Genomic DNA, 24,070 nt, shown 5'->3' with positions numbered 1-24,070 from the left:
ACATCACTCATTATCATTAGTATAATTTTACTTTTACTTTTCACTGCACGTGACACAAAATGTCAAGGTTTATAGTTTTCAGATATTACTGAATTTCTGTAGCATTTTTGAGTAAATGATTATACAGGGTTATCATAAAAGAATGGTGTAGTTTCAGTAATTCATAGGAAGATTGTAGGGAAATTTCTAGATGTTATATTGGTATCCCTGAAAGCCTCCAACCCAAACGTTTGTTTATCAGCTGTTGTAACCACAACGTCAGTTCTTGTATTGTTGTTGCGGTGAGTTTAGTGAGTTACTATGTTCTCGGATAAAGACAAAGGAAAGTGTGTTTTATTGATGGCTGAATTAAAATCCATAATTTTAGTTCAACCTGCGTTTCGACGTGAATTCGGAAGAGATCCACCACACAAAAATAACATAAGACATTGGTTCAAACGATTAGAAGAAACCGGATCAGTTAAGAAACAGAAATCAACCGGCAGACCAAGTGTACCAGACGAAACGGTTGAACTAATTAGACGATCGGCAATTAGAAGTCCTGGGAAGTCCATCCCCCGTCGAAGCGTCAAATTAGGTATTACAAAATCAACAGTTCACAAAGTTTTACTTAAAAAACTGAAATTACACGCTTATAAAATCCAGATACTGCAGGAACTGAAACCCGATGATGGTGTAAAACGTTACAATTTCGCTGTTCAAATGTTGGGCAGAATAAGTGAAAATGAATCATTTTTAGACTATATAATTTTTACAGACGAAGCTACATTCCATGTGAATGGATGTGTTAACAGACACAAACCCACATGCAATTATTGAGAAACAACGCGATTTGCCTAAAGTTAATGTTTGGTGTGGTGTGATGAAAAATCGTGTAATAGGGCCTTTCTTCTTTGCTGAAAAAACAATTAATGGAGTTGTGTATCTTGAGATGTTAACTGATTATTGCTTTCCTCAGCTGGATGAACTCGAAAACATTCATCGACTTCATTTCCAACAAGATGGTGCTCCCCCGCACTTCAATGAATTGGTCACAGACGCTTTGAATGAAAAATTTGGAGATCGATGGATAGGCCGGCAAGGACCCATACTTTGGCCTCCAAGGACCTCTGGCCTCCAGACCTGACACCTTGCGATTTTTTCTTGTGGGGTACATCAAAAGCGTTGTTTATACACAAAAAATTCGCGACCTAAACCGCTTAAAAAACAGTATTAATGAAGCAATGACAACCATTAACGAAGAAATGTTAACTAATGTTTGGAGAGAAGTTGAGTATCGTTTGGACATTTGTCGAGCGACTAAGGGCGCACATATTGAAATTTATTAATTATGTAAAAAAATGTCTGAGACGACAAATTTGAAAAATAAAAAACATAAACTGTAAGTAATTCTGCTTTAATTTAAACCATGTTCAAAACCGCACCATTCTTTTATGATAACCCTGTACTTTAATCCGATGTTCAATAAAAAATGACAATATGATTAATTTCTTTGAGTGGCAGAAGAGTATTTTAAAAATTATTACAAGTCTAATTAGCTCTTAATCAAAGCTTATACTTTGATTTAATATATTTTCATTATTAGCTAAAGAAACAACTTCTTAAGTGATACCTTAATTTGTGACTAACAAGGTACATAAACAGCTCTAAATGAAAATGAGTCAGGTTTGTGTATTAATATGGATTTCCGGGGAATGTTGGAATCCATGAAAGTGAAATCACGGATAAAGCATAAGATCATAGATGATATTCCTGTAAGAATTCATGATGTCAAAAATTATGAAAAGAGTTGTACTAAACCTTAACTCCAGAGAAAATGGAAGTCCTTGACACACTATAGCGGTTCAGGACTCTGTTAAAGTGGAAAAGTAATGCTGCTCTCTTGTCGAGAACAAGTCACTTGACTCGTATATATGTCACACAAAACTTACACACGTTAATCTTCTATTAAAAACAATAACAACTGTCTGTGCTGACTGCAGCACTCCTCTTATTGTAAACTGCATAACAGAGGACTGTACAATTTCTAATGACTTGAGGTCGAAGTAGAACATGAAAATTCAGTTTTCACATGACTTAGGAAAAAGAAGAATTATGAACAGATCACCTCTTAGAGGAAAGTATGAAAAGTGTGAACAGTAATTTTGTAGATGTTAATGGCTGTGATGGTGATAATGATAACAATAACAGTAACACATAATATTATAACAATACCTGAGTGAGATCCTTTCTAGCAGTTGAAATATCATTACTAGCAGTATCAATAGCTGTTAATGCCTTTACCTGAGCAACTTCTGCTTCATTAAGCATCTCGACAACACTCTGAGCTCTTTTTAGAATAATCTCAGCTTCTTCTCTATAAAAATAAAAAAAATAAGAAATGAGATGATCATTTTTCATTAGTAAAAGATAATGACCAGATAAATCTTGGTCATTGGTAATATTTATTTAATTTTGCTTAATTTTATATTACAATATAAATTTTCTGCATAGTTTGCACAAATTTTCAGCTTAATTAAAAACTGGTGACACTGTTAAACTAGAAAGGACATCACAAATAAATTAAGAAGGAATACAACAGATTAAAACAATGAAGTTATGCCAAACAGTTCTTATTTTCCACTGTCACAGATTCAAATTCAAAATTAGTGCAATACTTGATAAAAAAAAAGAGCTACTGATAATTCAATCCAGAAATTTTCAAACTGAAAAGAGATTCCCAGTAATCCAAGTATTATAGTAGCTTATAAAGATATATTAGTGTGCCATTATTTGCCATTATTTCCCATTATTTGCCATTATTTCTGAATAAATCACATTAAGATACTTATTCTTACCTTTCTTAGTTTAATTATTTCCGACACGAAAATAAAAAAAGCTGCTGTATTTTTTTTTAAATGTCTTTAAACATTAATCAAAAAAAAAGGGTAGAAATAAAAATTGTTGGTTCATTAAATCTAATTACACTGGTCAACATAAAATTTCTAACTGAAAAGGGAGTATTTGTTCTATATAGTATTTTATATGATGAATCTGTATGTATTGCAAAACAACCCATCACATAACGTTGTTAAGTTATAACCCCTTAAATTTATTTGTTCCATCATTTGTGGAACAAACAATACAAATACGTTAGTATGTCTGTACTTTTGCTTATTCACATCTGAATTTATATTGTAATGAGTGCTGACCTATATTTGATACATAACAGTCAAATGATGTCATTTCATGTCAAGTCAGACACGTATAGATATGTTAGTGAGTCAGGCAATGAGCAATTCAATGTGATGAAATTTTCTTCAGTTTGAGTTTAGTTCTTCGCATGATTTGCAGTGTTCTTTAGTTGTGGTAGTGGTTTTATCATACACATATTATAAAGATCGTTTCCTAAGTGATGTCATTTTTATCACAGAATTACTTTTGGTACTATTATATTGAACATCAAAAGATTTGTTAAGATATGTGTGTTTCACACTGTGTTTTATTGTACTCCATGGTGAAACAATTTATGAAGTATTTTAAGTAATTAAGTTTTTATAAATTAATAATTCTTTTTGTAATTAAGTAAGTATTTCTGTTTACTTTCATTCATTAAAACATTTTGAATTTTACAATGAAAAAAAATTGGGCTGGTAAAAATTCTCCACATATTTTTTGTTATTTGTATAATTAAAACATTATTTTGACTGTCCCTTGGGAGACCAAGATAAATCCTGGGCTTCACATGTAGCATGTATCAAGTGCTATGTTAAACTAACTGGTGGTTAAAAGGAAAAAAGAGCATTTGCCTTTTGGCATACCTATGATTTGGCAAGGGCCTACCGACTGCTATTTTTTTCTTAACAAATGTTACTAGTTTCAATTCAAATAAAAGCAGTATTGCATACCCAAATGTTCATTCAGCTACAAGATCAGTATTTTGGGATAATCATTTACCAATTACGATTGCTCCAACTTCTTGGAAAGAAATTTCTGATTCCCCAGAAAGCTCGATCGTTGAATTCTCAACTTCAATAGATATTAATTAAATTCCAGAAGAATCAAGTACTGAACCTCACCTCATCAATCAAGCATAACTGAGCGACCTAATTTATGATTGTATTTGTTGAAAAGATATGCATAATTCCTAGGTTCACGTCTTAAAGAATGTAATCTATTAAACAAGGGAACTAAAATTTCAATATATAGAAATTGAAAAGAAAATTTACTGAAATACTTTAAAAAAAGCTGGAGAAAACTTTAAAAACTTAGCTGGGGATTTTTCAAGATTAAGTATTAAGAATTAAAAGAGGGAATATTCATCAGGCCACAAATAAGAAAATTAATTTCTGAAAATATATTTGATATTTGACAGCAAACTGAATCCTAAAGAACCAGCAGCATGGAAGTCATTCAACGATGTTGTTACTGATTTTCTTGGAAACAAAAAAAAACTGAAAACCAGGCTGCAGAATGCCATTGAAAATTCATTTTTTACATTCTCGTTTGGACTTTTTCCCATTAAACTTGGGTGATATCAGCGACAAACAAGGAGAAAAGTTCCACCACAATATATTGCAGATGGAACATTGTCAACGCAGATGGGATGAATCTATGATGAGTGACTACTGCAGATGATAATAAGAGAAGACTTCACCGAACACAAAAGGAAAATAAGGAAAAGAAATTAAGATAAATCTAACATCTGCAAAATAAAGGTAGGCATTCTAATTTTAATATTTAATTATTATTATTTTTTTATTCTATTATTTTTAAGTTTCTCAATATTTTAAAGGGTCATAACTAAAATTTTGAGTTTGATGAAGAAAAACTGATTTCATTTTAAGATTCAACATAAAAAATACATTCTAATTCACTTACTTTTATCTCATTCCAAATTATTATTTTTCTGATGCTGACCTGTGTTACAGTTCTGCAATTTCATTGAAATTTTATGAAAATATTAATAACTATTTTTCTTTAAATATATAGATGTTCAACAAAGACCATCACATTCGGTTAAAACTCAACACAGAGATTTTTTACTCAATAATTTGATTTAAGGTATTCTAAAATTTATATCTGCAGTCTTCAGATTAAAAGGTTTGCATTTTGAGTGTTTTTCACATAATGACATGGATGGACAAAATATAAAAAATTAATGTTCAATATGACATCAGTGCTGTGAAGAACCTGAAAATCAATCCAAAATTTTTTTTTTAGTACGGGCCTTCAATGAAATTTTGGCAGGCCTCTGTACAGAAGGTTTTGTGATAAGTGTAACTCTCCAGGAAATTAATATTTTGCTTCATAATAAAAATTATTTATAATATCACTGATGCTTGAGGTTACACATAATCATAAGCTAATTTGTTAGGAAAGGATTTGTGTAACTATAATAAAAAAAAATATTTTATCTGTAATATTAATATATTAAATAAAAAACACATAAATTATTAAATATTTATAACAATGTGTGGAATCTTTTGTACTATGACAGTTCTAAGATGGTGAGAGTCACAATGCATTGAAAACAACTGCCTTTTCTGTGATGATATGGTTTTTGATACGCAAGATAATCAGATTACTTTATCAATTAATTGATGATATATGTGAAACTGCTCCCTCTATGAATCCATGAGACCTTGCCGTTGGTGAGGGGGCTTGAGTGCTCAGTGATGCAGAGTAGCTGGACCGAAGGTGCAAACATATCGGAGAGGTATCTGTTGAGAGCCAGACTAAGGAATGATTCCTGAAAGAGGGCAACAGCTCTTTCAGTAGTTGTTAAGGGCGTAAGTCGGACGACTTAAAAGCTCATATAAACATCACTCAATCCTCTGAGTACTGTGCAGCTGAAAGCAATGGAAAACTACAGCTGCTTTTTTTCCAAGAAAATGTAGCTCTCTGCATTTCCATATGGCAATGATGGAGACACCTTCCTTGGTAAAATATTCGGGAGGTAAACTAGTCCCCCGTTTGGATCTCCGGGTGGAGACTACTAAGGAAGGGGTCACCAGAAAAGTAAAAAATAACATTCTACGAGTCGGAACGTGGAATGTTAAAAGTTCAAAAAAGGTTGGTAGGTTAGAAAATTTAAAGAGGTAAATGGATAGGATAAATGTAGATCTAGTAGGAATTAGTGAGGTTCGGTGGGAAGAGGAAAACGACTTCTGGTCAGGTGATTTTAGAATAATTAACTCAGCTTCACATAATGGGCAGGCAGGAGTAGGTTTTGTAATGAACAAGAAGATAGGACAGAGAATAGAGTATTTCAAAATGCATAGCGATAGAATCATTGTAATAAGAATAAAATCAAAACCTAAACCGACAACGATTGTTAATGTCTATATGCCTACAAGCGCCCATGATGATATGAGGTAGAGTGTGTATACGAAGAAATGGATGAAGCAATTAAACACATAAAAGGAGATGAAAATTTAATAATAGTTGGAGATTGGAATGCACGCATTGGAAAAGACAAGGAAGAAAATATAGTGGGTGAATATGGGCTGGGCAAAAGGAATGAAAGAGGGGACCGACTTATAGAGTTTTACACGAAGTATAATTTAGTAATTGCCAACACCCAATCTAAAAATCATAATAGAAGAATATACACTTGGAAAAAGCCAGGCGATACTGCAAGGTATCAGATAGATTATATCATGGTTAAGCAAAGATTTAGAAATCGACTCGTTGACTGCAAAACTTACCCTGGAGCAGACATTGATAGCGACCATAATTTGGTGATATTGAAATGTAAATTGCGGTTTAAAAACCTTAAGAAAAGGTGTCAGATGAATCGGTGGAATTTAGAGAAGCTTGAGGAAGAGGAGGAAAAGAAGATTTTTGAGGAGGACATCGCAACAGGTCTGAGTAAAAAAGATAAGGTAGAAAATGTAGAAGAAGAATGGGAGAATGTTAAAAAGGAAATTCTTAAATCAGCAGAAGCAATATTAGGCGGAACAAAGAGAACCGGTAGAAAACCTTGGGTTTCAGACGATATATTGCAGCTGATGGATGAACGTAGAAAATATAAGAATGCTAGTGATGAAGAAAGTAAAAGGAACTATCGGCAATTAAGAAATGCTATAAACAGGAAGTGCAAACTGGTGAAAGAAGAGTGGATTAAAGAAAAGTGTTCAGAAGTGGAAAGAGAAATGAACATTGGTAAAATAGACGGAGCATACAGGAAAGTTAAGGAAAATTTTGGGGTACATAAATTAAAATCTAATAATGTGTTAAACAAAGATGGTACACCAATATATAATACAAAAGGTAAAGTCGATAGATGGGTGGAATATATTGAAGAGTTATACGGAGGAAATGAATTAGAAAATGGTGTTATAGAGGAAGAAGAGGAAGTTGAGGAGGATGAAATGGGAGAAACAATACTGAGATCTGAATTTAAGAGAGCATTAAAAGATTTAAATGGCAGAAAGGCTCCTGGAATAGACGGAATACCTGTAGAATTACTGCGCAGTGCAGGTGAGGAAGCGATTGATAGATTATACAAACTGGTGTGTAATATTTATGAAAATGGGGAATTTCCATCAGACTTCAAAAAAAGTGTTATAGTTATGATACCAAAGAAAGCAGGGGCAGATAAATGTGAAGAATACAGAACAATTAGTTTAACTAGTCATGCATCAAAAATCTTAACTAGAATTTTATACAGAAGAATTGAGAGGAGAGTGGAAGAAGTGTTAGGAGAAGACCAATTTGGTTTCAGGAAAAGTATAGGGACAAGGGAAGCAATTTTAGGCCTCAGATTAATAGTAGAAGGAAGATTAAAGAAAAACAAACCAACATACTTGGCGTTTATAGACCTAGAAAAGGCTTTCGATAATGTAGACTGGAATAAAATGTTCAGCATTTTAAAAAAATTAGGGTTCAAATACAGAGATAGAAGAACAATTGCTAACATGTACAGGAACCAAACAGCAACAATAACAATTGAAGAACATAAGAAAGAAGCCCTAATAAGAAAGGGAGTCCGACAAGGATGTTCCCTATCTCCGTTACTTTTTAATCTTTACATGGAACTAGCAGTTAATGATGTTAAAGAACAATTTAGATTCGGAGTAACAGTACAAGGTGAAAAGATAAAGATGCTACGATTTGCTGATGATATAGTAATTCTAGCCGAGAGTAAAAAGGATTTAGAAGAAACAATGAACGGCATAGATGAAGTCCTACGCAAAAACTATCGCATGAAAATAAACAAGAACAAAACAAAAGTAATGAAATGTAGTAGAAATAACAAAGATGGACCACTGAATGTGAAAATAGGAGGAGAAAAGATTATGGAGGTAGAAGAATTTTGTTATTTGGGAAGTAAAATTACTAAAGATGGACGAAGCAGGAGCGATATAAAATGCCGAATAGCACAAGCTAAACGAGCCTTCAGTAAGAAATATAATTTGTTTACATCAAAAATGAATTTAAATGTCAGGAAAAGATTTTTGAAAGTGTATGTTTGGAGTGTCGCTTTATATGGAAGTGAAACTTGGACGATCGGAGTATCTGAGAAGAAAAGATTAGAAGCTTTTGAAATGTGGTGCTATAGGAGAATGTTAAAAATCAGATGGGTGGATAAAGTGACAAATGAAGAGGTATTGCGGCAAATAGATGAAGAAAGTAGCATTTGGAAAAATATAGTTAAAAGAAGAAACAGACTTATAGGCCACATACTAAGGCATCCTGGAATAGTCTCTTTAATATTGGAAGGACAGGTAGAAGGGAAAAATTGTGTAGGCAGGCCACGTTTGGAGTATGTAAAACAAATTGTTGGGGATGTAGGATGTAGAGGGTATACTGAAATGAAACGACTAGCACTAGATAGGGAATCTTGGAGAGCTGCATCAAACCAGTCAAATGACTGAAGACAAAAAAAAATCGACAATTAAAAAATACTATAAACAGAAAGTGAAAGAAGTGTGGATTAAAGAAAAGTGTTCAGAAGTGGAAAGAGATATGAACATTGGTAAAATAGACAGAGCAAACAGGAAAGTTAAGGAAAATTTTGGGGTACATAAATTAAAATCCAATAATAATTAATCCAATAATAAAGATGGTACACCGATTTATAATACGAAAGGTAAAGTCGATAGGTGGGTGGAATATATTGAAGAGTTATACGGAGGAAATGAATTAGAAAATGGTGTTATAAAGGAAGAAGAGGAAGTTGAAGAGGATGAAATGGGAGAAACAATGTTGCGATTTGAATTTAAGAGAGCATTTGAATGGCAGAAAGGCTCCTGGAATAGACGGAATACCTGTAGAATTACTGAACAGTGCAGGTGAGGAAGCGATTGATAGATTATACAAACTGGTGTGTAATATTTATGAAAAAGGGGAAGTTCAGTCAGACTTCAAAAAAAGTGTTATAGTAATGATACCAAAGAAATCAGGGGCAGATAAATGTGAAGAATACAGAACAATTAGTTTAACTAGTCATGCATCAAAAATCTTAACTAGAATTCTATACAGAAGAATTGAGAGGAGAGTGGAGGAAGTGTTAGGAGAAGACCAATTTGGTTTCAGGAAAAGTATAGGGACAAGGGAAGCAATTTTAGGCCTCAGATTAATAGTAGAAGGAAGATTAAAGAAAAACAAACCAACGTACTTAGCATTTATAGACCTAGAAAAGGCATTCGATAATGTAGACTGGAATAAAATGTTCAGCATTTAAAAAAATTAGGGTTCAAATACAGAGATAGAAGAACAATTGCTAACATTTACAGGAACCAAACAGTAACAGTAATACTTGAAGAACATAAGAAAGAAGCCGTAATAAGAAAGGGAGTCCAACAAGGATGTTCCCTATCCCCATTACTTTTTAATCTTTACATAGAACTAGCAGTTAATGATGTTAAAGAACAATTTAGATTGGGAGTAACAGTACAAGGTGAAAAGATAAAGATGCTATGATTTGCTGATGATATAGTAATTCTCTCTGAGAGTAAAAGGGATTTAGAAGAAAAAATGAATGACATGGATGAAGTCCTGCGCAAGAACTACCGCATGAAAATAAACAAGAACAAAACTAAAGTAATGAAATGTAGTAGAAATAATAAAGATGGACCACTGAATGTGAAAATAGGAGGAGAAAAGATTATAGTAGAAGAATTTTGTTATTTGGGAAGTAGAATTACTAAAGATGGACGAAGCAGGAGCTATATAAAGTGCCGAATAGCACAGGCAAAACGAGCCTTCAGTCAGAAATATAAATTGTTCACATCAGAAATTAACTTAAATGTCAGGAAAAGATTTTTGAAAGTATATGTTTGGAGCGTCGCTTTACATGGAAGTGAAACTTGGACGACTCGAGTACCTAAGAAGAAAAGATTAGAACCTTTTGAAATGTGGTGCTATAGGAGAATGTTAAAAATCAGATGGGTGGATAAAGTGACAAAGGAATAGGTGTTGCGGCAAATAGATGAAGAAAGAAGCATTTGGAAAAATATAGCTAAAAGAAGAGACAGACTTATAGGCCACATATTAAGGCATCCTGGAATAGTCGCTTTAATATTGGAGGGACAGGTAGAAGGAAAAAATTGTGTAGGCAGGCAACATTTGGAATATGTAAAACAAATTTTTAGGGATGTAGGATGTAGGGGGTATACCGAAATGAAACGACTATAGCACTAGATAGGGAATCTTGGAGAGCTGCATCAAACCAGTCAAATGACTGAAGAAAAAAAAAGAAGTGAACCTGCAGGATATAGTTTTACATAAGTTGCATATCATCAATAAAGGTGATAAATATGCTTAAGGTATTTAACAATTCAAACTGTAGTATTACTTTATCAAAAAACTAATACAGACTTTAAATGGTATATAATTAAGTTTTCATAATTCACTTGCATTTGTTTTTCTATAAAATAATTGCATATGAACATTATTGCCGACTAACTTGTTTAACCTGAGTGAGAATGGATGGAGGGAGGTAGAGAGAGTGGCTCGAACACCCTCTATGCCTAGGGTGTTCGGGCCTACTCACGCGCAAGAGTGGGTGGGTCGGAGCTCCCCGATGATGGCATGGGGGACCCTCGAGGTGTGCATGGGGGGATGTGTAACTGTGAAGGGCAAACGAAATGTGTGTCTTGATCAGGTACAATAGGGACTGGAAGGGTGCTCTCCTGCGGAGAAAAATTCTGATCACCGGAAGAGGTGATTAGTATGTTTTCGAGGAGGCACAAGAAACTCCGATGGGATGTCCGAGTTCGGACGAGCTAGGGAGGGCAGACTGCGCTGCTATGAAACCCTGAGGCGACTGTGTTAAGCTTTTTAGCGTGGGCTGGTCGTCTTGGGGGAGTTTAAAAAAAAAACTTGTCTAACCTATAGGTTCAAATTGATCTGAAAAAACTACAATTTGATAATCAACTTAGCACACAATGATTAGTTTTAACTGGTTAGTGTAATCTAATCCCACATCTTTATAGATTACATCTTGTCAAAACAGAGTCTTGTACGATACCTCATCTTTACATATAATAAGCTTAATTTTATTGAAATACAATAATTGGACTGCTGAGTTTTTATTTATTACACTAGCCTATAAGTTTTATTACAGAGATCATTTTGGCTTATTGTTATGTTTTTTTTGTTAACGGAGAATCCAAATATGATCTCAAAATTTGTCCTATGGACTTATTTTTTTTTTTTTAACTGACACTTGTAAAATATGAAAATTATTAAAAAGATTCATTTTCTCTATTAAAATTAAACACAAATAAAGATTTTTTGTGAGTCGATATTTAAATAAAGAAATATGAATTTCTGAAGACATTTATAAATGTCTCAGAGTAGAATAATTTGGAGGAATAACTGATGCGACTAATATGGTATTACATCAACAGAATGGCTTTGATATTAACTGTTTACTATGACTCATTCGTTCAAGGAAAAATAAATTTACCACAATAATATGATCTAATTAATAGCCTTTAATAACAACATGACATCGCAATCGACAGTCATTTTAATTGTTATTTTTACTGTGTTACCCAGACCACAGAATCAGTTTTATTCTGTTCTTGTGCTTCATAAATATTGCTTTTTGTGTTTAGTTAGTAATTTGTATAAAAATGCCTTGTAGTTATATAAATCCTAACAATTTTTGCTGTGCATATGGTAAATTAACTTTTAAATATCAAAGAAGAAATATTACTCTTTTGGTTAAAATAGTATGAACTCTATTTTAAGTCCAAAACAAAAGAGCAGGACAGATCGATCTTGGACTCTTCATATCTGCTGTAATTCTAGTGTAACTTTGCTAAGCAGCTTGCTAAGAAACTGCAACATATGTCTTTTGCTGTTTGTATAATTTTGAAAGAGTCTATGGACAACTCAAATGACTGTTATTTTTGTGTTACAAAGATCAAAACCATCACAAGTAAATTCAATAATTATGTAGCAAATTCTAATCTTCCCTCAGACATATTCAGCTATTCCACAGAAAAGTTATGGACTTCTGTCTTCAAGATTTGTGGTTTCTGGCAGAACTGGAATAGTTCATGGAACTGGCAAATGGAATTAAGAAGAAATTTGACTATGAAGAAAGCTATAGTGATCTAGAAAATGAAGAAGAGGATCCAGATTTCCAAGGTTAGAGCACTGAACCTCTCAAAATTACTCAAGCAGAAGTTAACGATCAGATTTTTTATCTTAATTTGTCTAATATGAGTCAGAATTACTGACTTTAAGGTTAAAAGGCTAGAACCTCTTCAAAAGTGGCACTACAAAATGTTTTTTTCTGCATAAGGCAGCAAGAATTTTAGCACCTGTTCGCATCAGTTAAAATAATATAATGAGTATACTGCAATGCTGTAAATTCTTTATTGAATTTACTAGGAAAGCATCACAATTCAACAGAATGGATATTGTTTATAAATTCCTCTAAAATGAGTTTGAAAGTTGTCCTCCTTCACAATGGAAATGAGAAACCATCAACTCCTCTTTTGCTTATGTAGTACAAATGAAGGAGACTTACAAAAATATTAAATTTTTTACTGATGATAATATTTTGAAAAGTATTCTTGGCACATGTGTGGAGACCTAAAGCCAATTTATTAGGACTGCACCTCAGTTATACTAACTAATGTTATAACTTATGCTTATAAGTTATAAGCATAAGTATATATTATTATACTAATGTATATTTATGCAACTGGGACGTAGAAATTAAAATGACTGGCCAAAGAAAGCACTCATAGCCAGGGAGACAAATGTTATTTGTTCAGCTCTTGTAAATCCAAAGAATGTATACCTTCCACCATTACACATAAAACTTGGTTTGATGAAAAATTTTATCAAAGCAATGGATCAAAATGGCTGAAGTTTCTTATACCTTATGAGCATGTTTCCCAGGATCATTGAGGAAAAAATAAAGAAGGAATATTTATTGGATCAGACATGTAAGTTAATAAAGGATTTGGACTTGGAGAGGAGTTTGAATGAATCTGACAAAGCAGTACGGGTACCATTTCAAAATATTGTTAAATCATTTTCGGGCAAAAAGAAGGTAGAGAATTATGTAGAATTGGGAAGTGGACTTTTTGAAAAATATGAAAAACTGGGATGCAATGTCTCTAAAATATACATATTTTATTTACAATTGGACTTTTTTCATCTAATCTGGGTGATGTAAGTGATGAGCACCAGTGAATGGTTTCACTAGGATATATCAATAATGGAAACACACCACCAGGGAAAATGGAGCCTGAATATGGTTGTTGATTTACTGCTAGAGAGTGAAAAGGGACTACCTAGAGGCTAAATACGGGAGAAAACTAAAGAAAATCAGATATTAAGTAAAATAATATCATACTATAGAACAATCAAACCTAAAAAAGCCCAAGGATTAACGTGGGTCTATATACAAAAAAAAAATCAATATCAATAAACATTTAACTTAGACATTATAATACAGTTGTAAAACCTGATACACCTGTGAGACCCAGTTCAATTCAAACTCCAAATCCATAACCAATAAACTTCAGGTCCAAGGAAAATGTGGATAATTCCCAAAAAGAATCTTTACACCATGTCAGAATCAATCATCGATACCATGAGAAAAAGAAGACTATCATATTATGGACACATATTACAGACACCAGAGACCAGACTGATGAAACAAATCTTTAATAAAATCAAGAATTACAAAGGGAAGAACAGTTGCAATTGGTTTAAGGAGATCAAAGAAGATCTAGAAGACTTAAGATCACGGAAGAAATGATTTTGGGAAAAAAGTCAAGAGAATCCAAAAGGAAAAATCCATCAGACTCCCCCCTCCTAAAAAAGAGAAATGTACAACATAATTACACAGAAGATATAAGGACAGTCAGGTCTCTACGGATGAAAAACTGTACGCAAAAATATTGGGAGCAAAAGAAGTAGACTGCTCATTCATGAACTCGTTTTTCAAGGATTTTGAAATAGTGGATCAATTAATGTGCTCCTCAGTGGCTGTAACAATACTAATAATAATACTACAGGCTACATAATTTTTAGAAAAATCAGGTTATCCTTAAATCCATATTACTAAAAATCTGTCGCCTCCAATCAATATTGGTTTGCAAATTTGAAATTAGTGCTTTTTAATAAACAGAATTTTAGTACATAATTTTTCAATAGCTAATGTTTTCAAAAGTATCTTTACTTTATTCAAGACCATAATCCTCTTATAATTAGAGTAGCTGAACAGTAAAAATACATCATTTATTTTGCTTATGTTTTTTTTTAACAATACAGTAGGCATATTTATATAACTTCACACATTTTCCAGGTTATACTAACATAAAAATCTATTCTATTACTATACTAATGCTTCAAAAATGCAGTTTACTTATTACTGAAAACTATGCTAGAATATATACTATTTAAAATACCTACTACAACCTATGTAAATATAATTATCAATTTTAGTATAACACCTTTATGTTTATCTATACTTTTCAGATAAATTTAAGTGAGATTAATTATTGGTATCCTTTATAAAAATAAGTTTTAATGTTTAGATTCTATTGGAAAAGGACGGCTCTTTTAAACAGTAGATTAATTTCTATACATACTAAAGGGTCTGAAATTAATTTAAAGTAAATAATTTTAGTCCTTAGTATCTAACATATATCGGCAATGGGACATTAGCATTACGTATATGTATCCAGATGTGCGATATTTTTACATGACCGCCCAAAAAGGAATATAATATTTTTAGGGTGTATGTATGTATGTATGTAGCAGCTCAACAGCCAAACCAATTTAGATGTTATGGGGAGCCAAACAACTTATGTTATGGGGAGTGTCACAGGCTATATAAATATGTATATGTTATGTTTAATTGTAACTAAAAGGCCATAAAAAATCATATATACGATTTTATTTAAAAGGATAATTGATAGTATTTTCAGTATCGTTTTATTTGTGTCGTAAATAGTTTTGTTTTAAGATCTACCATGATATTGAATGAATGAAATACGGTAGTAAAATTTATTAATTTATTTTATAATATTATTACTTTTAAACATTTAAGAAAAAATCTTATGATTTTTTTTGATGAGCAGTATGTTTGATCATGTAAGCATGTTCTTTCTTCATGTTCTTATTTGCTAGTGTTGCTTCTTCTTACTTATTGTTTATAAACATTTAAGAAAAAATAAGTCATATGATTTTTTGACAGACATTATTTTAATCACGTAAGCCGATTTTGTTCTTTATTGCTAAATATTAATTAATAATCCCTTTCTTTTAAGGCACGGCATTTTTCATACACTACATTTACATATCCCATGCACAAGCTTCAAGCTTATGTGGCAATATCAAGCAAAAAATAAAAAATAAATAAATAAATTATAATAAGTAAATAAAAATACAAATATAAAATATAATTAAAAATAATCTATGCTTAGAAATTAAATTAAATAATCAGTAAATTTAATGACAATGGAGTGCTTCTAATGGGAGAGAATCATGGAGGGAGCCGTGTGCAGCTGTCTGGTGCACCACCATTTTATTATTAAATATTAACTAATAATTACTTTCTTTTATTAATAAAATAAAATTAATAATTTACATCACTCCCCAAAAAGGAGTGTAATGTTTTTAGGGTGTATGTATGTTTGTTCCACCATAGCAGCTCAACAGCCAAACCGATTTAAATGAATGACGCCGTGTTGGAATCCTTACATTTCCGGGAATGTCATAAGCTATATAAATATGTATGCATCTTACATACACATATGTATATTTATAAAAATATATATATAGTAGTGGAGATTTGCCGGTTCAAGCATAAACTAATGAATTGAATTAATGAACTGTGATCCTCTGTCCCTGTGTTAGCTAGGTTTGAATTGAATGATTCAAACCAATCGAATGAATAAATTTACAAAAATAATAGAATTAAATTTATGTTAAATAAAATAAAATAGTATTAAATAAATTAAAAAAAATTTTTTTAATAATAAAGGGCTTCCTGTGGGGACTACGTGAGAGACTAGAGTGGTGAGGTGATGTGAGGCTAGAAGACCAATCATTGTTAAGTGGTAACAAACGGGGTACCCGTGGGGCACTGTTTTGGGAGGTGAAATGGGGTGTTCTTATAATATTTCTGCAAACTAAATGCAGAGATATTTAAAAATTCCAACGGGGTATCTGTTAGTTAACACAAAATCATGATGGAACCAAACCGAAACAAAAAAAGCAATGTTTTTATCCACAGTCGTGTTTTTTAATTTTTATTTCTTGTTATTGACTTTTATTAGCAAGGACGTATGACTTATGTTGATTTATGTCGCAAGGATGTATGATTTATGACTTCTGTTCTAAATTGGCTCAATTTTAGAAAACCTGTTTTATTCACTTTCTTCTAATTAAATTTCATCTACTGCTATGATCATTTGCCAACAGTGAAACTGTTTTTAGCTGGTTTGCTAAAAGGGTTAAAGCAACTTCAATTTCAGTCATCAACAGACACCAATCTTTTAAACTCGGCTTTAGCTATAGACTCAGTTGCTTGAGACTGCTGGACAATGGAACTCTGATATCATGGTATTACTTTAAGCAATGAAAATGCAGTTATAACAAATGTTACAATCTCCAACAAAATTAACTTAAACTAAAATTATAAAAAATGTATTTAACTCTACAAAAAGATATTTTAAGAAAAAATAAAATAAAACACTAATAAGTTTTGACTTACTTTGCTTTATCAGCTTCCTGTTTGTGCTGCTTAGCTAAAGTTAAATTATCAGAAGTATCATTAAGTATTTTATTTATATCTGTTCTGGATGCAATAGTGTCATTTATCTTCTTAGCAATATCAGTAATATGTTCAGGTTGTAATCGTATGTTCTTTGACAAAGCCTGAAAAATGAAGATTATAGAAATACAAATAATTGTGGAAAAAATAAAATAAAACTTTTCTTCTTTGGAAAAGAATGTAATTTTAGTACTTTCGTTGAAATTAAAATTCTCTTAAAAATAAAGAAACCTTTATTAGATTGCACTGAAGAAAGAGAAACTATTGTTCAATACAAGATTGCATCTTATCTTGAGGTGTATCATCTGCATGGTGATCTATATACCTCATAATAGAACATGGTCATCATAATTACTAAGGAAATGTATGGGTGGTGAGCCAGGTAACACATTAAAAAAGATTAACAAAATAAAAAGTAGATATAATACATACCTCAACATTCTTTGATACACTAAAAAAAATTATTCAACATACATTTTACTAAACTTCAAAATGAAGAAATTATCTTTTTTTTTATAAGTCATCAAGTTTAATACTAATTAACAAAACTGTTCCAATGCCGACTTTTTTTTCTTTCATAAACGGCATGGAACACATTAGACAATGGTATACAGGCCACTGTATGAAACTATTTGACCCAACTTCACCTGCATAATTCTATATGATAAATTACAATAACTTTATATATTACTTCTGTGACAGTTGAATAACATTTTGTAATCAAATAAAATATTTTGCATGTTAGTTATAACTTAACGATGTAGGGAGTAAGCTTAGCTCCTATGACTTCTTCACAAGCTACAGTACCAATGAGTTCTGGTAGATGCTATTTGTAAATTTCTCAATGAAAACTATTTTAATTTTCCAATGACAATTCCAGTAGTGCAAAAAGAAAAAAAAAGAAAATGAATAATTGAGACAAATGTTACAATTTTGTAAAAATGATCAACATAACAAGAAGCAAAACTTGATAAAGCAGCTGTTGATAACACTGATAGATAAAAAAAAAATTTAATGTTTCTTAAAGTGTGATACCATTTCTTGAATTGCTTTTTTGCGTATATTACAAATCTGTAAATACAATTTTTCTATCACCCTTAGTTTTAAATAAATTATGCTTCAAAAAGAATTAAGAGAAAATACAGTTAAAATTGTAAAATTTATAATTTTGCATGGTCATACCTGTGTTAGAATGATTTCACTGATGCTTTTCTTTTATAAATAACCTCAAGCACATCCCAAATTAATATCCAACAGTAATTGGCTAACATGTTAGTATTCCACTTTTCTATCACCCTTAGTTTTAAATAAATTATGCTTCAAAAAGAATTAAGAGAAAATACAGTTAAAATTGTAAAATTTATAATTTTGCATGGTCATACCTGTGTTAGAATGATTTCACTGATGCTTTTCTTTTATAAATAACCTCAAGCACATCCCAAATTAATTTCCAACAGTAATTGGCTAGCATGTTAGTATTCCACTTCCCTTTATAGAAGCTTTCCATCACCGAAATGTCTTGGTGGAAACGTTCACAGTGTTCATCAATTATGTCTCCGAGGTTGTTCGGGAAAAAATCCAGATGTGAGTGGAGGAAATATATTTTCGAAGACATATTACATCCAATAGCTCTGCATGAAGTAAAAGTTGATTAACACTATCGTGGTAATTGTCGGATTTCTGTTTGCTGAGTAAAGTTTTACAAACGTCATTAGATGAAGCCCAAGCTGCACTTTCTACATTATTTAACAGCGAGTTAAATACATCATCTTTGACCAACTCTTTTATTTGAGGACCAACAAATATTACTTCTTTAATTTTTCCTTCACTTACATTCGGAAATTTCTGTCTGTAGTAGAAAATCCGGGACTATCCTTCTTCATTGCTTTTACAAAATTTTTCATTAGTCCTAGCTTGATGTGGAGAAGGTAAAAATACTTTTTTGGGTTCAACTAAGAACTCATGAATAATATTTTTCCCATTTGGAGTTTAGTTGTCTTGTTTCTTCCACTCTTTGGTGACATAATGTTCATCTCTAGCTTGACTGTTCCATTCGCAAAGAAAACACATGTACTTGGTATAGGCTAACTACATGCCTAACAAACTTATAACTAACTATAACTTAATTGAAAGCTATAATATGATTTGAAAGTTATAACTTAGCTATAACTTTCAAATCACCATATATGTTCAGCTATGTTTTTTATAATTTATTTTTTCAAGAATGTCTTCCGTCACATTGTATTTCTCTTTCAAATTAATACCACAAGCGATTGGTATCAAAGGATATTTGTTACCATTGTGTAGTAGAACCACTTTTAAACTATACTTGGATGAATCTATGAAGAGGCACCAGTCCTCAGGTTTATGAGCTTGTCCTAAGTGCAACATAAGCTAATCAATATTTGTGCAATAAACCAAATTATTTTCATCAATAAAGTACTGAGAAAGTTCTTTTTGTTGGCTTTGAAAGCCTGAAATTTTTGTATTTTTTTGAAGTAAATTCCAACCTTGCAGTTGTGTTCCTAACAGTTGACTTGATTTTTTCATAAACTTAAATCTCTAACCAAGTCACTTAATTCATCTTGTGATATAAGATTTGGCTTATTGGAAGATAATTCAAAATTATAATCATTGTTGTCTTCTTCAGTACTCCCTGATTCTTCATCGCTGTTTTCGAAACATACATTCACAGGTGGCTGAGGGACTTTCACTGTGAGGTACAGACATGATTGCAAATTGCAATGAAGGTTATTTTATAGTATGTTTAGATTTTTTAGAAATCTCAGACACACTTGTTAAACAAAAGTAACTATCAGTTACATGATCCTTTGGTTCACGCCAAACCATAGGTACACCAAACGGCAAAGCCTTCAATGTACCTTTCAGCTGTCCTCATAAATATACAGAACAATTAGTGCATACTATATGAGGAGCCCATGTCTTATCCTGATCACCAATTTTACACTGAAAGTACAAATGATATTCTTTTTTAATTAGTGGTGTAATGCTGTTTTTTCTATTTGATTTTACGGTAAACTCACCACATACATAACAAAAGGCATCCACATCATTTACACAATTTTAACGCATTATGACCCTGCAATGTTAACAAACTTAAGACAGCAATAAGACTGAACAAAATTAATTAATTCCTAAATCCACTGCTTAATACAAACAATACAGCTGTATTATCAACTACATGTCTTGACCTGCACAGACATGATTAAGCTTGTCCATGAAAACTCGCTCTTCAGTATTAGATATGATATCATAATATGTGACTATGATATAATGTAATTCTTTGTTTAGTATTATTTATTTAAAGCTTAAAAATTATGTTACCAAAGTTTTTTAATTTGTATTACAGTAGATATTTCTGGCTAACAATAATTAAAAAATCACGTGCTCAAATACTAGCCAAAACCTTAATAGCAATATCTAACAACAGTATACAATTGATATTTAATAAAATCAAAAAAATTTAATTAATTAGAATTGCTAACTTATCCGTGCATTATATTTACAAAAGAGATACCTCTGTTATGAATAAAAAAGATCACTTTTTCCTAAAAAATATTATCTACCTTCACCAAATTTGCCTCCTCTATGAATCATGAGACCTTACTGTTGGTGAGGGGGCTTGAGTGCTCAGGAATACAGAGTAGCTGGACCGAAGGTGCAACCATATCGGAGAGGTATCTGTTGAGAGCCAGACTAAGGAATGATTCCTGAAAGAGGGCAGCAGCTCTTTCAGTAGTTGTTAAGGGCGTGAGTCAGAATGACTTAAACGGCCATATCAACATCACTCAGTCCTCTGAGTACTGCGCAGCTGAAAGCAATGGAAAACTACAGCTGCTTTTTTCCCAAGAAAATGTGGCTCTCTGGATTTTCATATAGCAATGATGGAGGTGCCTTCCTTGGTATCGCCAATTAAGAAATGCTATAAACAGGAAATGCAAACTGGCAAAAGAAGAGTGGATTAAAGAAAAGTATTCAGAAGTGGAAAGAGAAATGAACATTGGTAAAATAGACGGAGCATACAGGAAAGTTAAGGAAAATTTTGGGGTACATAAATTAAAATCTAATAATGTGTTAAACAAAGATGGTACACCAATATATAATATGAAAGGTAAAGTTGATAGATGGGTGGAATATATTGAAGAGTTATACGGAGGAAATGAATTAGAAAATAGTGTTATAGAGGAAGAATAGGAAGTTGAGGAGGATGAAATGGGAGAAACAATACTGAGATCTGAATTTAAGAGAGCATTAAAAGATTTAAATGGCAGAAAGGCCCCTGGAATAGACGGAATACCTGTAGAATTACTGCGCAGTGCAGGTGAGGAAGCGATTGATAGATTATATAAACTGGTGTGTAATATTTATGAAAAAGGGGAATTTCCGTCAGACTTCAAAAAAAGTGTTATAGTCATGATACCAAAAAAAGCAGGGGCAGATAAATGTGAAGAATACAGAACAATTAGTTTAACTAGTCATGCATCAAAAATCTTAACTAGAAATCTATGCAGAAGAATTGAGAGGAGAATGGAAGAAGTTGAGAGAAGACCAATTTGGTTTCAGGAAAAGTATAGGAACAAGGGAAGCAATTTTGGGCCTCAGATTAATAGTAGAAGGAAGATTAAAGAAAAACAAACCAACATACTTGACATTTATAGACCTAGAAAAGGCATTCGATAACATAGACTGGAATAAAATGTTCAGCATTTTAAAAAAATTAGGGTTCAAATACAGAGATAGAAGAACAATTGCTAACATGTACAGGAACCAAACAGCAACAGTAATAATTGAAGAACATAAGAAAGAAGCCGTAATAAGAAAGGGAGTCCGACAAGGATGTTCCCTATCTCCGCTACTTTTTAATATTTACATGGAACTAGCAGTTAATGATGTTAAAGAACAATTTAGATTTGGAGTAACAGTACAAGGTGAAAAGATAAAGATGCTACGATTTGCTGATGATATAGTAATTCTAGCCGAGAATAAAAAGGATTTAGAAGAAACAATGAACGGCATAGATGAAGTCCTACGCAAGAACTATCGCATGAAAATAAACAAGAACAAAACAAAAGTAATGAAATGTAGTAGAAATAACAAAGATGGACCACTGAATGTGAAAATAGGAGGAGAAAAGATTATGGAGGTAGAAGAATTTTGTTATTTGGGAAGTAGAATTACTAAAAATGGACGAAGCAGGAGCGATATAAAATGCAGAATAGCACAAGCGAAACGAGTCTTCAAAAGTATATGTTTGGAGTGTCGCTTTATATGGAAGTGAAACTTGGACAATTGGAGTATCTGAGATGAAAAGATTAGAAGCTTTTGAAATGTGGTGCTATAGGAGAATGTTAAAAATCAGATGGGTGGATAAAGTGACAAATGAAGAGGTATTGCGGCAAATAGATGAAGAAAGAAGCATTTGGAAAAATATAGTTAAAAGAAGAGACAGACTTATAGGCCACATACTAAGGCATCCTGGAATAGTCGCTTTAATATTGGAAGGACAAGTAGAAGGAAAAAATTGTGTAGGCAGGCCATGTTTGGAATATGTAAAACAAATTGTTAGGAATGTAGGATGTAGAGGGTATACTGAAATGAAACGACTAGCACTAGATAGGGAATCTTGGAGAGCTGTATCAAACCAGTCAAATGACTGAAGACAAAAAAAAATCAAATTTGATAACAAAACTGTTCCTGTGTAACACAGCACAAAACTCAGTGTACAAGAAAGGGTCTCATTACATTTCCATTGTCATTTTTAATAAATTACTAACCATCCAAATGATCTTCAAACCAGTTCATAATAAAAACAAAATTAACAAATTTTATTTAAGAAAGCCAATATTAATTTCACAATGAGTTTTTTAATTATAATTTTTTTTTAAATTAATAAAAAAAAGCTCAGCATCTACCACATTTTTATTTAGTGTGTACAAATAATTAATACTCAATTTCTATTAATGTTTTCTAAACTGATATTTATTTTCAATTATTTTCTTTATTTAATATCTTCACAGATTTTCTATTTCATGGATTAAGTACTTTTAAACATTACTGATCAGAATAAAATATTTATGAGCAAAAGGTTAAATGTAAAAATAACATTTACCTTTACTTAGTAAGTAAGAAATTAATGATCTTAAAAAATAAAATTTTATAAAATATTTGGCTGATGTAAAAAAGTTAATTAACAATAATTTTCATTAAAAAACTACATTTCTTTTAATAAGGTAAGTTATAAAATATACTGGCTATTGAAACTAGTAAGTGCAGCAAATTTAATCCACAATAAACTTACTATAATTTTAATTTAGTAACTAAAAAAATACTGAAGTTTTTTAAAATATTCATTAAGATCCATTTCTCATAAATTAGTAATACAATTTTAAAAAAAAACCTTAATTAAATTAGAGTAATAATAATAATAAATTTGTTTTCTTTTTTAATTATTTTGACAAAAACCAGCATAAAGGCCAAAATATTGCCAAGAAAAACAAAAATAACAATTATAACACTATCTTAATAAAAGTCAATTATAAAAGTCTTAATAACAATAAGATTTCAAGTTGAAGATAATGATCTGTAAACAAAACAATAATAAATACAAACAAAAACAATTAAAAAAATTACAAATAAAAGAACATTTAATAAATATTCACCAACATAGTAAAAATAGATGTTCAATATTCATATTTTATCTTTGTTAGAAGGGATTCCTTACCTTAGATTTAAATACCTTGCCATCATCAGCCTCAAAGAAATCAATTATATTACAGAATCCAGTCGCAGTCGCAGAGGCCAGGAGCA

At 31.7% G+C, this 24,070-nt stretch overlaps 1 protein-coding gene across 1 annotated transcript in view; it reads right to left on the bottom strand.

Moving 5' to 3' along the window:
* The window catches only part of LOC142323145 (laminin subunit beta-1-like), a 147,690-nt gene that overhangs the window by 14,541 nt on the left and 109,079 nt on the right, over positions 1-24,070 (bottom strand). The window contains exons 18-19 of the mRNA XM_075362411.1: positions 17,183-17,346; positions 2,215-2,356 (exon numbers count right to left, since the gene is read on the bottom strand). Coding sequence (XP_075218526.1) covers positions 2,215-2,356; positions 17,183-17,346 — 306 coding nt within the window. The remainder of the gene's footprint in view (positions 1-2,214; positions 2,357-17,182; positions 17,347-24,070) is intronic.

Source organism: Lycorma delicatula, chromosome 4 (assembly GCF_047948215.1).
Source record: "Lycorma delicatula isolate Av1 chromosome 4, ASM4794821v1, whole genome shotgun sequence".
In the NCBI taxonomy this organism is placed as follows: Eukaryota; Metazoa; Arthropoda; class Insecta; order Hemiptera; family Fulgoridae; genus Lycorma; species Lycorma delicatula.
This window is presented reverse-complemented; position numbering and strand designations above follow the sequence as displayed.